The sequence below is a fragment of the Propithecus coquereli genome, unplaced genomic scaffold (genome assembly GCF_000956105.1).
Source record: "Propithecus coquereli isolate 6110/MARCELLA unplaced genomic scaffold, Pcoq_1.0 Scaffold137, whole genome shotgun sequence".
NCBI lineage: Eukaryota > Metazoa > Chordata > Mammalia > Primates > Indriidae > Propithecus > Propithecus coquereli.
The window spans coordinates 362,624-375,060 of NW_012137969.1; the positions used below are offsets into that span (position 1 = coordinate 362,624).

Sequence of the window (12,437 nt, forward strand, 5' to 3'; positions counted from 1 at the left end):
AGGAAGTCCCTCCATTACTCTTCTGTTTCAGAATGTTCTGGTTTTTCTCATTATCGTTCTGTGTGAACTTTCAGATTATTTTATCAAGTTTCCTAAATAATCCTTCTGAGATTTAGAGCCTGCATTGAATTTATGGATTTAGGGAAAACTGACATCTTTTATATTATCAAGTCTTCAGATCTAAGAATAAGTAAGTACTCTTTCCTTATTCAAGTCTTTCCTTTTTTAAGTGACTGAAAAGACTGGAGTTTTTTTGATTGATCCAATGTAGGTCCTATACATTTCTTGTTAAAGTTACTCCTGGATATTTTATGGTTTTTGTTTCTCTTATGAATGGGATATTTCCTTCCATTAATTTGGTAACTAGTTATTAAAAAAAGCTGCTGCTTATTTATATTTTGTCCTTAAATCTTATCTCTAGCCACACCCTCTTGACAGAGCTCACCTGTGTTGACCTTGAGTACCATTTCCGAGTTCATGACTCCTAAAAGCCTCCATCTTGTCCTCTCTCTCATTTTACTTCTAACTTGGGGTTTCCTAAATTTCAAAAATTATGTCACAATTTTTCATAGTCTGTATACTGCCTGTACCATTATTTATTTGCTTAATATTTTTTCTTTAAACCAACTCATTAAAAATAAATTCAGCCTTATCTTATGCAATAACATCCATGAAATAACAAGTGGCCGGATGCGTTGGTTAAAATTTTTCTAATATGAATAAACATAAACCTGAAACTATTAAAGTTTTCAAAAATGTTCTTCATGCTGCTTAAATACATCTATCATCCACCACATTTTTTGAAACTCTGTTCCAGCAAGTAACAAACCTTTCAACCTGAATATTCACCGTTGCTTCAAATTCAACATTCTTCCTTCAAAGCCACTCTCAACCCCACTTTTCTTGCTCTGTCATCTACCCAAACACCGGACCTCTGAACTTGGGCTTCGTGTATGACCAATTCCACTCCTTCATCTCCATCTTGAGGATGTCTTCTTTCGGCTGCCTCTTGCAACTGTCCCTTGCCCTCCATCCTCCCAGATACCCTCCTTATCCTCCTCCCTGGTGACAGATCGCCTCCTAAGCAGATTTCCTCTGGATTCCTGTGGGAGGACCTGCATGTTGCTTGGAGGCTGATCTTTCTGAACGAGCTTCCACGTGGCTGGACTTACTATATCATTTAAATACCACTACCCCCCATGTCCTACTGTTCCGTAGACAATCATACTGTGACGTTGGGGCTTTCCCTCCTCCATACTGCTCATCCAAACCTTACCTGTCCCAGGAAGCCTTTTTGGATGACTCCCGCCCTCTCCCTCTTATTCCTGCAGCATGGTCTACTGTTGACTCAGGTGTTTCATCTCCCTGAGTAGACTATAAGGTGCTCGAGGGCAAGCTTCATGACTGAATATTCCTTCTGCATCAATGCATTGCCAAGAACACATTAGATGCTCTATAAATGCTTACTGATTCACTGCATGGTGGCCATCCCAAAGACTTACCTCAAACTCCACCTCTCCCTGCTACCGGCCACAGCTACTCACCCCTCCCCATACAACCTTCAACCCCCACCAACCAAGGGCAAGATAGAAAAAGAAAAAAAAAATGTGAGAAAGGCGGAGCACACTGAAATATAAGAAGCCAGCTCTAGGATCATTAGTCTTTTAATATATTATTCTGAAAAGAAAGGAATTAAAAAAAAGTTCCTGACATCTCTTCTGTTTTGTTTTTGTTTTTTAATTTAAATAAATACCCTGCCCACCCCCCACCCGCTAAAATTTCCCTCCTTCCCCATGATCCCGCCCATCCCTGGCGCTAGACCCTCACCCCATAACTAAGTAAGATGCCTGTTTCAGAGCAGGCCACACTGACTACCAAATTCTGGCAAATTGTAAATACTGGAAATGGTCTCCGGCCCTCCGCTCACCTGGGCCCCTCCCTTCTCTCAGTCCACTCCCTGTGCACACCCCTCCCTGGCTGTGGGGTGGCCTGGGTGGTGGGGCCTTTACGCATTGGCACTGGGGAGAGTGCAAACTTGGCCTTGATTCTCCACTCCCTGCTCAGAAGTAGGTCAGAAGGGCCCAGAATTGCCCTCCAGACTAAAATAAATAACAAAATAAATACCCCTCCCCAACGACTCCCGACTCTACAAAAGAGCTCCTCTACCTCACTCTCTAGGCCCTCTCTTTCATTCGACCCACCCCCCCATCCTTCCTCCCGAGCTCTTCCTTCCTTCACCCCCCATGCTGACCTTTGCCCTCTCAGGAGCAGAGGTCTACCACACTCAGTGGGGAGAACAGCCGCAGGGTCTCACCCCGACTTCAAGCAAACCCTTCCTCCTCCCCCAGATTTCTCGGTGGTGCCGTTGGCACCCCAAGTCCGATGGGCCTGGCAGGCTCCCCATCTCCGGGGGCTGGGGTGGAGGGCAGGGGTTCTCCCTGGCTCTCTCTCACCTGATCCTTCAGTGTCTCTCAAGGCAAATCTCCCGGGAGAGCCGGGCGTGCCGTGCCCCGCCCCGCTCCCCAGTCCAGGTGCCCCGGCCTCCCCGCCCTCCTCAGATGGCAGTGTCCCAGAGGACGGTGTGCTGCCGGCGGCAGGGCGGGGTGCCGGACTTGCGGGGCTCGGGCCCCCGCCGCCAGCTGGGGAGGATGGGCATGCTCTCCTGCTTGCAGAGGCCTCGGTCGGGGCGGTGGCGCGCCTTGATCTCCTTGCACACGCAGCGCTTGCGCTCGATCACCTCCAGCAGCTTGCCGTCGCGCTCGCGGGCCGGTTGGGGCGGCAGGGGCAGCGGCAGCGGCAGCGCGGGGTGGGTCTGTGCCACCGACGGGGGAGAAAGGAAAGGGGGGGGCGTCGAGGACCTCAGAGTGCCCCGGCCGGGTCCCGGCTCCCAGCTCTTGAGAGCAATGTCTTCCCCCCAAAGCAAGTCCTCTCTCGCCTCCCATGGCCTCTGTCCTCTCCACCTGGCTGAAATCCAACCCCTGCCTGTCTCTTTTTCCAGCCTGGCGCCCTGGTGCCGCGCTGAGCCTCTGTCACCCTGAGGAAGGGGTGCCTTTTAAAAATTGTCTTCTTAGATGGCTACAATTTTTTAATTGGTCCACCCAGAGGGAGTCCTTTCTCTAAATGGCACAAAGGCGCACTGTCGGCTGGCGGTGGCCTCAACTGATCTCCAAGCCAGGCCCTGCCTCGCGGCCCTTTTCATGCAGCCCCTTCCTGGATCCTCCCTGAACCCCCTCACTCTCAACCCCGGGTCCCCATTAGTCAGTGCCAATCTGGCTGGCTCAGGCCCCAGCCCGACTGACCCCTTTCTTTCCACACCCAAGCCTTCTTCTCTACCTGCTCCTTCACAGATAAAAGAAAAACCATGCCTCACCTGGCTGGGGGCATCCCTGGGCTGGCTGCAGGGCCGGGAGGTGTGGAGCGCGGCCTGCCGGACTCCCGAGGTGGAGGCTGAGCGCCCCAGGCGGTAGCCTCCCGTGAAGTCTGAGGCGGAAGGAGGAGGAGTGAGTAGGACAGGGGCCTCTGGTGCCCCCTCCCCCAGTTCCTGGAGAAGAGCCCCTGTCCAGGCTGCCCCTGCCTCATGGGAGGAGGAAGGGGGAATGGAGATGTGGTGCAAAGGCTTAGGGCTCTGGACATGGAGGCGAACAAGTGAGCAGGTTAGGCGAAGCAGACCCTGGGAGATTCTCCCCAGCCAGCCCCATCTGTGTACAGGTGTGTGCAGGCAGGCGTCACCTCCATTGCGGTGGCAGGCGGGGAAGGTCTGGCAGGGCATGGGCAGCGCCGTGCGGCTCCCTCCTCTGTCTCCTCCGTGGTGGATCCTGGCCAGCAGGCCCTCTGCCCCCTGGCTCCTCACTGGGATCCCTGATGTCATAGGGCCCCTGTCCTCACGCTCCACCTTGCCTGGACCCTCCGTACTGCCATTCCAGGCCCGGGGGCCATCCTCGACCTCTGCTGGGATGACACAGAGAACTGAGTCCTTCTGTCCCCCCAGCCACACACACTGCAGCATGGGTGGACCAAGAAACCCGCCCCAAGTCACAGCAGGGATGGGACTACCTCACACTCCCCCAGCACACACATACAGGAGGGACCCCAGTCCTGCCACTTTCCTTTCCACACATTGGTATCATCTCCTGGGGCTAAGAATTATATACATTTGTTGCTTCCAAACCCTTTTGCCTAGTCAGAGGGGCTTCCTCTACCCCAACTTTAGCTTCCACGCTCCTCCAGCTCCAGACCGAGCCAGAATGACTGCCCTCCTGCCAGCCAGACCAGTAGGGGGAGAATCCCAAATCCTGAGCCCCGGAAGGGGGGTGCTGGGGGGAAGGGCTGCATGTGAACTAAGCTCATCTCTGAGAGTAGGCCTGGCAGAGCATTGTGTTGCCAGGCAACGGTAGGGGCCTCCCTCTCCTCTCCCTCCCGTCTGGATGGGTTGCCATGGTAACAGCTGGGAGGCAGCTGTGTTTAGCTCCTAGTGTGCGCACACTCACAAACACACACCCCTGCAGCCCAGGGAAGGAGGGGCAGGGAGCAGACCAGGTCAGGGCCACATTCGACCCCCTCCGTATGCCAGACCTTCCTGCCCCTCCGGTACACACTTGGGGACCCCAGCCCTTCAGTCTGCTGCCCACACCCACCCCTCTGGTCTCCCAGGAAACTTCCTAGACCTGGACTTCCCAGACCAAGGCTGTGAGTTCGAAATAACCCCTCCAACACCTCCCCCAAACCATCACCAGCATCCCCAGCCACCCCCCCCATTCCCCACCCCTCACTCACTGTCCAGATCCTTTGCCTTCCTCCCTCCATACAGGACTTTCCTCTGCAGAGCCCAGCCTGCCCCAAATGTTGTGGCGCCCATCTCCTCTTCCTCCTCTGGTGTCCCTGCACTGGCGATGACGTGGGCGCAGGAGATGCTGGCAAAGGCACCCCCATCGGTTCCTTGTTCCTGTAGCTGGATCTTGACCATGGGAGATGGGGCCCCCACTCCACAGCCCTTATTCAGCACCCCCCCAGCCTTGAGGCTCTCATAGGCAGGGGGTCTCTTGAGCCCAGCTGCTGCTGCTGGGTAGGTCCAGAGGGGGGCAAGGGGGCCTGCAGTTGGGTCCGGAAGGCTGTGAGGGGAGGCCAGGCAGCTGCGGTGGTGGAGGACCCCAGCTGCTGCGCCCATGGCCCCGCTGTGGGGGCTGGACTTCCCTGGCATGGGGGGCCTTGAGCTGGTGCACAGCATCCCGTGGAGGACTGAGATCTCCTTCTCCGTCTTTGGCTCCCCAGCACCCAGGGGTGGACCAGCTGGCAGGACGGAGTGTGTGGTCACCTTGACTGCCGAGTACACCATGGTGTAAGACACGGCCTTGTCCTTGGGGGGGCCGGGGAGCAAGGCAGCCGGGGCAGGAGGGGCTGCTGGCACCCCCACCGCCTTGGGGCAGATCATGCTGTGGGAGTTGGGGAGCTCCCGCTCCCCCCGGGGCTGGCCAGAGCCCTGGGGTGGCAATGGTGTGGAGTGGCTCCGGGCCCGGCCCGATGGTCCCAGCAGCAGCAGGTTGGCAGCAGGAGGCGGAGGCAGTGGGGGAGGCGTCTCCCGCTCCCGTGCAGGCACTTGGGGAGCTGGGGTGGAGCTCGCTGGCTCCTTGGAGTGGCAGAGGACCGGTAGCCTTGAGACCCCATCGCCAGGGGTTCGGGAAGCAGACTTGGCTTGGGGGAAGGCCAGGAGTGGAGGACGGTGCTGCAGGAGATTGGGGAAGGGTGGGGGGATTTCACAAGGGGTGGTCTTGGTGGGTGTCCCATCCCTCCTGCTTGGGAGGGCTGAAGCTGGACGACGGTGGGTGTGGGGCTGAAGGGCATGAGGCTGGTGAGGTGGGGAGGTTGCCATCAAGGGGGGCGGCCCGTTGGCCCGGCCTTCCCCCGCCTCTTCGGGCAGCGGGTACTTCATCTCCTCATATATGGCCTCCCCCTCTTCGGAGTCTGAGTCGGTACCCGCTAGAGGGGTCGGGCCCCCACCCCCGAGAGGGGGCCCAGTTAGGCCCCCTCCACTTCCTCCTCCCCCCCTGAAGACATCCCCCACCATCTCAATGTACACGGGCTCTTCCTCCTGGGCACCCACATCAGGGTCCCCAGTTACTCGGGACCCCCTACTGAGGCGCTGCAGGGGCAGGTTCCCCCCTCTAGGAGAGGGGGCTGGGGGGCAGGACTCATCGAAGGAGACAGAGAGCTGGGTGTTGGGGCTTCGCCTGGGCTTCTGCGGAGGAACCTTCCGGCTGGACTCTCGGCCCTCTGGGGTTGGCTTCTGTGAGCCTGGGCAGCATGGGAAAGAGAAAATAAACTGGGTTTTTAATGGGGAGAGGAGAGGGGGGACCCCTTCTGACCTCTTGACCCAACTGCAAGGACATATCGGCCTCTTCATTTTCCCACACCCCTCAACCTGCAGCCCTAGTAGCTTCCTTTTCTACCAGTCAGCCCTCCCTCATGTCCCTCCAAGGCCACCACCACTTTCCCAGGAATGAACTTTTCAGGGAGTGTCCCCTGCCCTTGAATGGTTCATCTCAGGCCCATCCAAAAGGACCTCCCCATTCCTTCTGAGAATGGAACCTTCCACTTCCTAGATTCTTCCCTGAATGAACCTCCCTGCAGGCCTCCCCTGGCCTGGAATAGATCCTCCCAGCTCCCAGCTACCCCTGGGGAGGGATGGGGGGTGTCTCACCTGCTTTTTTGCTAGGGGGTGTCTCTGCCCCTGACCCCACCATGCTGAGCTTGGTGCTGGGGTGTCTCCGGGGCTTGGCGGGGGGTCTTCGCGTGCTGCTGTCCTCTGTGAGACCCCCACTGCCCCCCCCAGGGCCACCTCCCACACTGTCCATGCTGCCCACTGAGTGGCAGGAGAGGGAGCGTGGGGCCATGGCGCTGCGGCAGGGGTGGGGGGTGTGCTCCTGGGAGGCGGGCATCGTCATGAAGCCCATCCTGAGGGAGCGGCGCAGCGAGGCGATGTCCCGCACTCGGACCCCGGGCCCCGGGCCAGCCCCAGGCCCTGCCGGGCCTGCGGGGGCCTCCTCCTTACTGGAGCTGGGGAGAGAAGACCGTGATGGAACAGAGGACGGACCTCAGACCTGGGCCTCCCCCTCCTCCACCCCAAGAGGTGTTGGCAACCCTGTGGCTTCCCAGGGAGGAGGAAGGGAGCCTGGGGTGGGGATGGGGATGCCTGAAGGCCCAAGGCATAAATGTAGGGACTTGAGGCTGAATCTCAGGTTTATAAAAAGGCAGTCAGGGGCAGGGATGGGAGAATGGGGTGTCCCTGGGGCTGACGGATCCCAGCCTGGGCACGTCCAGCACAAGGCACCTGTGTGGATGGCCTTGTACAGGGAGAAAGATGCAAACCCAGGCAACACAGCCCTGCCTGACAGACGGACAGCTCACCTGCCACCACAGCTCTGGGGCTTCTTCTCACTCTCATGCTGGCCCACACCTGGCCTCTGGCCTCCCCTCCTGTCCAGCTACTGCAGCCCACGCACCCAGGGCGCCTCCCCTCCCATGTGCAGCCAGAGCAGCCCCCCTCCCCCGATCCTTTTTCCTCCCTTCCTCCCTCTCCCTTAGTGCTGCCCTCTCTCTGTCACCCTCCCCAGCTCACCCCCATTCCCTTTCACTGTCCCTGAGCCTCTGTGTGAGGGGAGGGGGGTGGCTGGCAGGGAAGAGGGGGAAGCTGCTGGGGGTGGGCTCTCATTAAGGCCCTGTCTACTAACCCTTCATTAGGGAGAGATCGCTGCAGCGATCGCTCTGATTAATCTAATTAACAACAAGAATTAAACTCCACAGTTGCGAGGAGGGAGCAGGGAGGTGGCTCTGAGTCAGGCTTCAAGAGGCTGTGCAGTCAATGGGGGTGAAGGGGAGAAGGGGGCAAGATGAGAGAGGCCAGTCCCCAGGTCCTTGGGAGGGCCAGGAGAGAGGCAACCAGGGATGGGGCTGTGGGAGGGGGTCCCCAGCCCTGGCTTTTCTGCGGGGCCCAGCCTCCATGCCCTCCCACCACACACAGCCCTGTCACTTGGCCACTCACCTCCCCCAGCTGAGGAGACTGGGAGAGGGCCAAATGGATGTTCTCTGATGCCCCTAAAATGACCCCATCCCTAGACCCTGTGAGGGAGGCGGGGCCTGCCCCTTCCAAGGTCAGGTGACAGGACAGCCAGCAGCCAGCCCCAAATTTGCAGTGAGAAGACCATAGGCCAGAGGTGAGTCAGGAAGGAGTGACTTAGGCCTTGGGGATGGGGAAGAGCCAACAGGGTGCTCCTGATCTGGAAACCCCCAGGAGGCCAGGAGCAGGGTGGGACAGCAGGTGTGCCATCCCAGCCACTCTGTACTGAGCACAGACTCTGAGGTCAGAGATCTCACTGTCAACAAGGCTGCTGAGCCCCAGGAGGGGCTGTGGCCCAGCCAGGGGGTAGCAGAGGTGGGTCACAAAGGGGGGCAGTCTGGGAGCACAGCTTTGCTTACCTCCGCTTGGCCTCCTCTTCCTTGTGCTGCCTCCACTCCAGTTTGGTTTTTCGGTAGAGGAGGTTCATGTCGTGGGGCAGGAGGTGGGGGCTGGGGGGCCCTGCTCAGCGCCACCAGGCCCGGGGGGCGGCCCTCCCTGGGTCCCGGATCCACTTGGTGGGGAATGGGTAGGAAGGTGAAAAAGAAAGATGTGGGATGGGTGGGGGCCAGGAATGAATGAAAGAGAGAAAAAGGAGCACAGACGTGACTCGGGTCCTCAGAGAAGAATACACAGAGAGACACAGAAAACCCAATACAGCCTTGAGAACCCACAGACAGACAGACATAGACCTGCATGTGTACACAGAACCACAGACCCTGACAAAGGTGTTCAGAGCCACAAATACACGCTCTGGAGAGATCAGGTTGACACAGATTCCTTCTTGTGTAAATACATCCTGATCCACCACACAGACAGGCCCCACAAACGGATAGCAACCCCTCAGCCACACAAACACACATTCAGACACACAAACCATGGAGCCACAGACCCCTATCTACAGACAGAGGACCAGACACATAGATTGGCATAGGTAAACAGAAACCTAGGAATAGGCAGGCGCACACAGACATAAACACCCACAGACACACCCACAGACACACACAGACCTCCAGACACACACAAATCTGCTACACAGAACTGGACACACCTACAGACAAGGAGTTATGCCCAGGGCCTACTTGCGTACATTGCACCCCACTGGGGAAGGGAAGATGGTCGGACTCTCCACCCCTTTGGGCCCTGAGGCTTTGGGGGGGCATCATGAGAGCAGGGTGGGGATACTGAAGGAAGGGTGGGGGCTGTCTGAGTGGGGCATCTGAAACACCACCCATCCATCCGTCTCCACTCCCAGTGGCCCCCTTCCAGTGCCTCCCTGGGCCTGGGCCTCTGTCCACCCAGATTCCTGCTCCCTGGCCCCTCAGTGGTCTCTGCCTCCCTCCCTCGCTGATGGCCCAAATCACCTTCTTCCTCCTCCAGGATTTGGGAGGCCCCCGGCTTTCCTCTTCCAGTCCCCACCCCTCAATCCCACCCGGGGGTCTCCAGTCCGGCCCCATAGCTACTACCTTCTGAGCTGCGGCCTCCTACCTGCTCTGGGTTCCCTTCCCCCAAACACACACTCTCCTTTTCGCCTTCGGCCTCACTTCTCCTCCCAGGCGCCCCTCCTCACTGCCGTCCTCCCCCTTCCCCTGTGTGTTCAAACCTGGCCTGCTTCATCCCCCTCTCCATCCAAGGGCCCCAGGTTCCCGGGCACCCTCCCCTTCCCCTTGTCCTGCTACCCTGGGTTTCTCCGCCTCTCGCTCCGCCAATCCTCCCTGCCCCTTGTCCCCCGCCACCTCCCCGCACCAAGCCTCCCCAATTTCTACATCACCGTACCTGGCCTGCCGGGCGCCGGCCCCCCCATGCCGGGCTCCGCCCGGAGCAGGAGGAGGGAGGAGGAGAGACAGAGAGAGACCGGGGGGAGCGGAGCTGGGCCCTGCCGCAGAGACAGCCCCGCCTCCGGGTCCGCCCCCAGACCCGCCCCCGGCCCCAAACCCACCCTTCCACACCCTCCAAGGACGGAGCGGGAGCAGCGGTGCCGCGGTGCGCCGCCGGGCCGGGATGGGGGGCACGGGTGCCGCGGAGCCCGCGGGGGGAGATCCGGAGGAAGGTTGTAAGGCACCAGGGGCCCGGCGACAGCCTGCTCCCGCCTTGGGGCGTCCCGCTCCTTGCCGCCCCTCGCCCCCTGCCCGGCGGGGCGGTGCTGGGCTGGGTCTCCTAAGCCCCGGCGGAGCGGCGCGCAGCGGCGCCCCCCAGCGGCAACCCGGGGCCCCACCCGTGCACCCCGTGCGCCCGGCGCTTCCCGGGTCCGCACCCGGCGTCGGGCCGGGGCCGAGGCTGCGGCTGCGGGGCCCAGCGTGCAGTGAGGCACTGAGGCCGGCAGGGGGGGCCGCTTTCCGGGCGTAGAGTCTCCTAGAGTCGGGAAACGGACGATCAGCGTTTCTGCCCGACGGAGGCGTGCTCCCTTGGCCCCGCCTCCTCTTCCCCGCCGCCCCCTAGGTGCTGGGAGGGCACCCCTGTTGGCTCGGCCGCCTCCCCGGCTCCCGGACCTTGTTCCACTGTCTGGGCTCAAAGTCTTCCTCCCGTCCACCCCCGCGGTCCAAGTCATCCCTCCCATAACCTTTGACTCCGCTGGCGCCACCCGCCTGGACTTAACATGCTCAGCCTCTGACTGGGACCACTGCAAGCATCGCCCTGGTGTGGTCGCTGGACGCTGAGGGACGTGACCTCGTCCTCCTGCCCATCATTTTTCTCATCATATGCCTGAGAAATTGTCCCCTCCGAAATCCCTTTGGCCTACAGCTCTGTGGTGGGGTGCATCAACTTCAGAAAGACCTGAGTTATACTCTTAACTGGCTGAAAAATGGGTCCCAAAAAGATGCTCGTGCTAATCTTTGGAACCTGTGAGTGTTACTTTATATGGCAAAGTCTTTGCAGATGTGCTGTGTGGGCTTAGACAAATCACAAAACCTCTCTGAAAGATGCTTCATCCCATCTGTAGGGTGGTAAAATACTACTAAAGTGCCTTGTAATTCTTAATGGGCCCCGCACATTAAAGGCTATTTATACAGGCAGAAATAAAGAGCTAAAAAACAAAAAAAGAAATAAAGGCTATTATAAATGCTCCCAGGAGAGGTAAAACATTAAAACACATACAAGCCATTTCAGTTTACACCTTAGTGTGAATTAATTTATGTGTATTCATTCAACAAACATATCCTTGCAGAAACCAATAATGTTCCAGGGACTCTAGTCACAGATACCGAGTGCCTGAGGCAGAGAAGGGAGGGTCCAAAGATAAGTTTCAAACAGTTTCTAGCAAGTCAGCTAGAAGGAAGGAGGATCTGGGGGCAGAGCAGCCAGAGCTGTGTTCTGAATATTGTCAGAGGAGAGAAGGTTCTGCAGGGGAAGGAGGGACAGTGTCTGGAGAGGAAGGGGGCATGTGGGAGAGGCTGCTTCCTGGACCTCACGACTTGGGAGGCAACCATTGTTACTATGGCTAACAGGAGATGCATTTTAACAAAGAAACAAAGAATAAATATATAGAGGGGGTAGGGGTTATACTGTGGGTTTTTTTTGCCAAACCCTAAAAAGTAGTTAGAAATTTCCATGAGCTCAAGCTAAGGGAGAAGGAAATGTGTGAAAGAGCACTAGGAATAGGAGACAGCCCAGTTATAGTCCGGGTGTCATCAAATACTAGCTCTGAGGCTATGGGCAAATGACTGAATGTTTCTAAACTTCAGTTTCCTTAGCTGGCGCTCAAAACTCACCCCATCTCTCTTCCCAGGGCTGTTTTGCAATCCAATGAGATAATACGAGGAATTTTTAAAATACTCGAGAGCAGTTCCATATGACCAAAACTAATTAGAACCCATATCCTTTTGAACCTGAGAGTGAGGGCAGATGTGGCCTTTAGATATTGTTTTTGCTAAAATAATCCCCCTCAGAATGTTGGTTAGGGATGCCAAAAGAGAGAAAATGGCCACTGGGGGTTTATTCTTTCATGCCAAGCACATAGTAGGCTCTTTATGGGTGTATGTGGATTTTCCTTCATAAAAAGGCGGGATGGGAGAGGTGGGATTGGTCAGAGGTAGGGGAGGGGTCTATGCTTGTGGCAGCTGGGCTTGGTCCTCAGGTGCATCTGTGTGGGTAACTGTGGACATATGTGTGTCCAGCAACTGGAGGGCAAGTGCAGGTCAGCACCTGCTGGTATTTGATTTCAAATAGGCCAGCAAAATACAGCGGGTCCTGGAATAACATCGTTTTGTTGAATGTCGTTTCCTTATAACGTTGATGAGAAAAAAAAAAATGATTCCTGGATGGGGCCACTGTGTGGAGTTTGCATGTTCTCCCCATTGTCTGCATGGCATGTTTGAAAATTTTTGTAAGT

The 12,437-nt window shown here is 57.3% G+C and overlaps 1 protein-coding gene across 1 annotated transcript; it reads right to left on the reverse strand.

Moving 5' to 3' along the window:
• Positions 1-1,648: 1,648 nt before the first annotated feature.
• NYAP1 (neuronal tyrosine-phosphorylated phosphoinositide-3-kinase adaptor 1) lies at positions 1,649-9,957 on the reverse strand. Its single transcript, XM_012638932.1, has 7 exons — positions 9,884-9,957; positions 8,470-8,621; positions 6,695-7,050; positions 4,774-6,288; positions 3,730-3,945; positions 3,371-3,480; positions 1,649-2,812 (listed from the first exon to the last, which is right to left on the reverse strand). The coding sequence occupies exons 2-7, from the start codon at positions 8,535-8,537 to the stop codon at positions 2,555-2,557; spliced, it is 2,523 nt and encodes an 840-aa protein (XP_012494386.1). The 5' UTR covers positions 8,538-8,621; positions 9,884-9,957; the 3' UTR covers positions 1,649-2,554.
• Between the last annotated feature and the right edge of the window lie 2,480 nt (positions 9,958-12,437).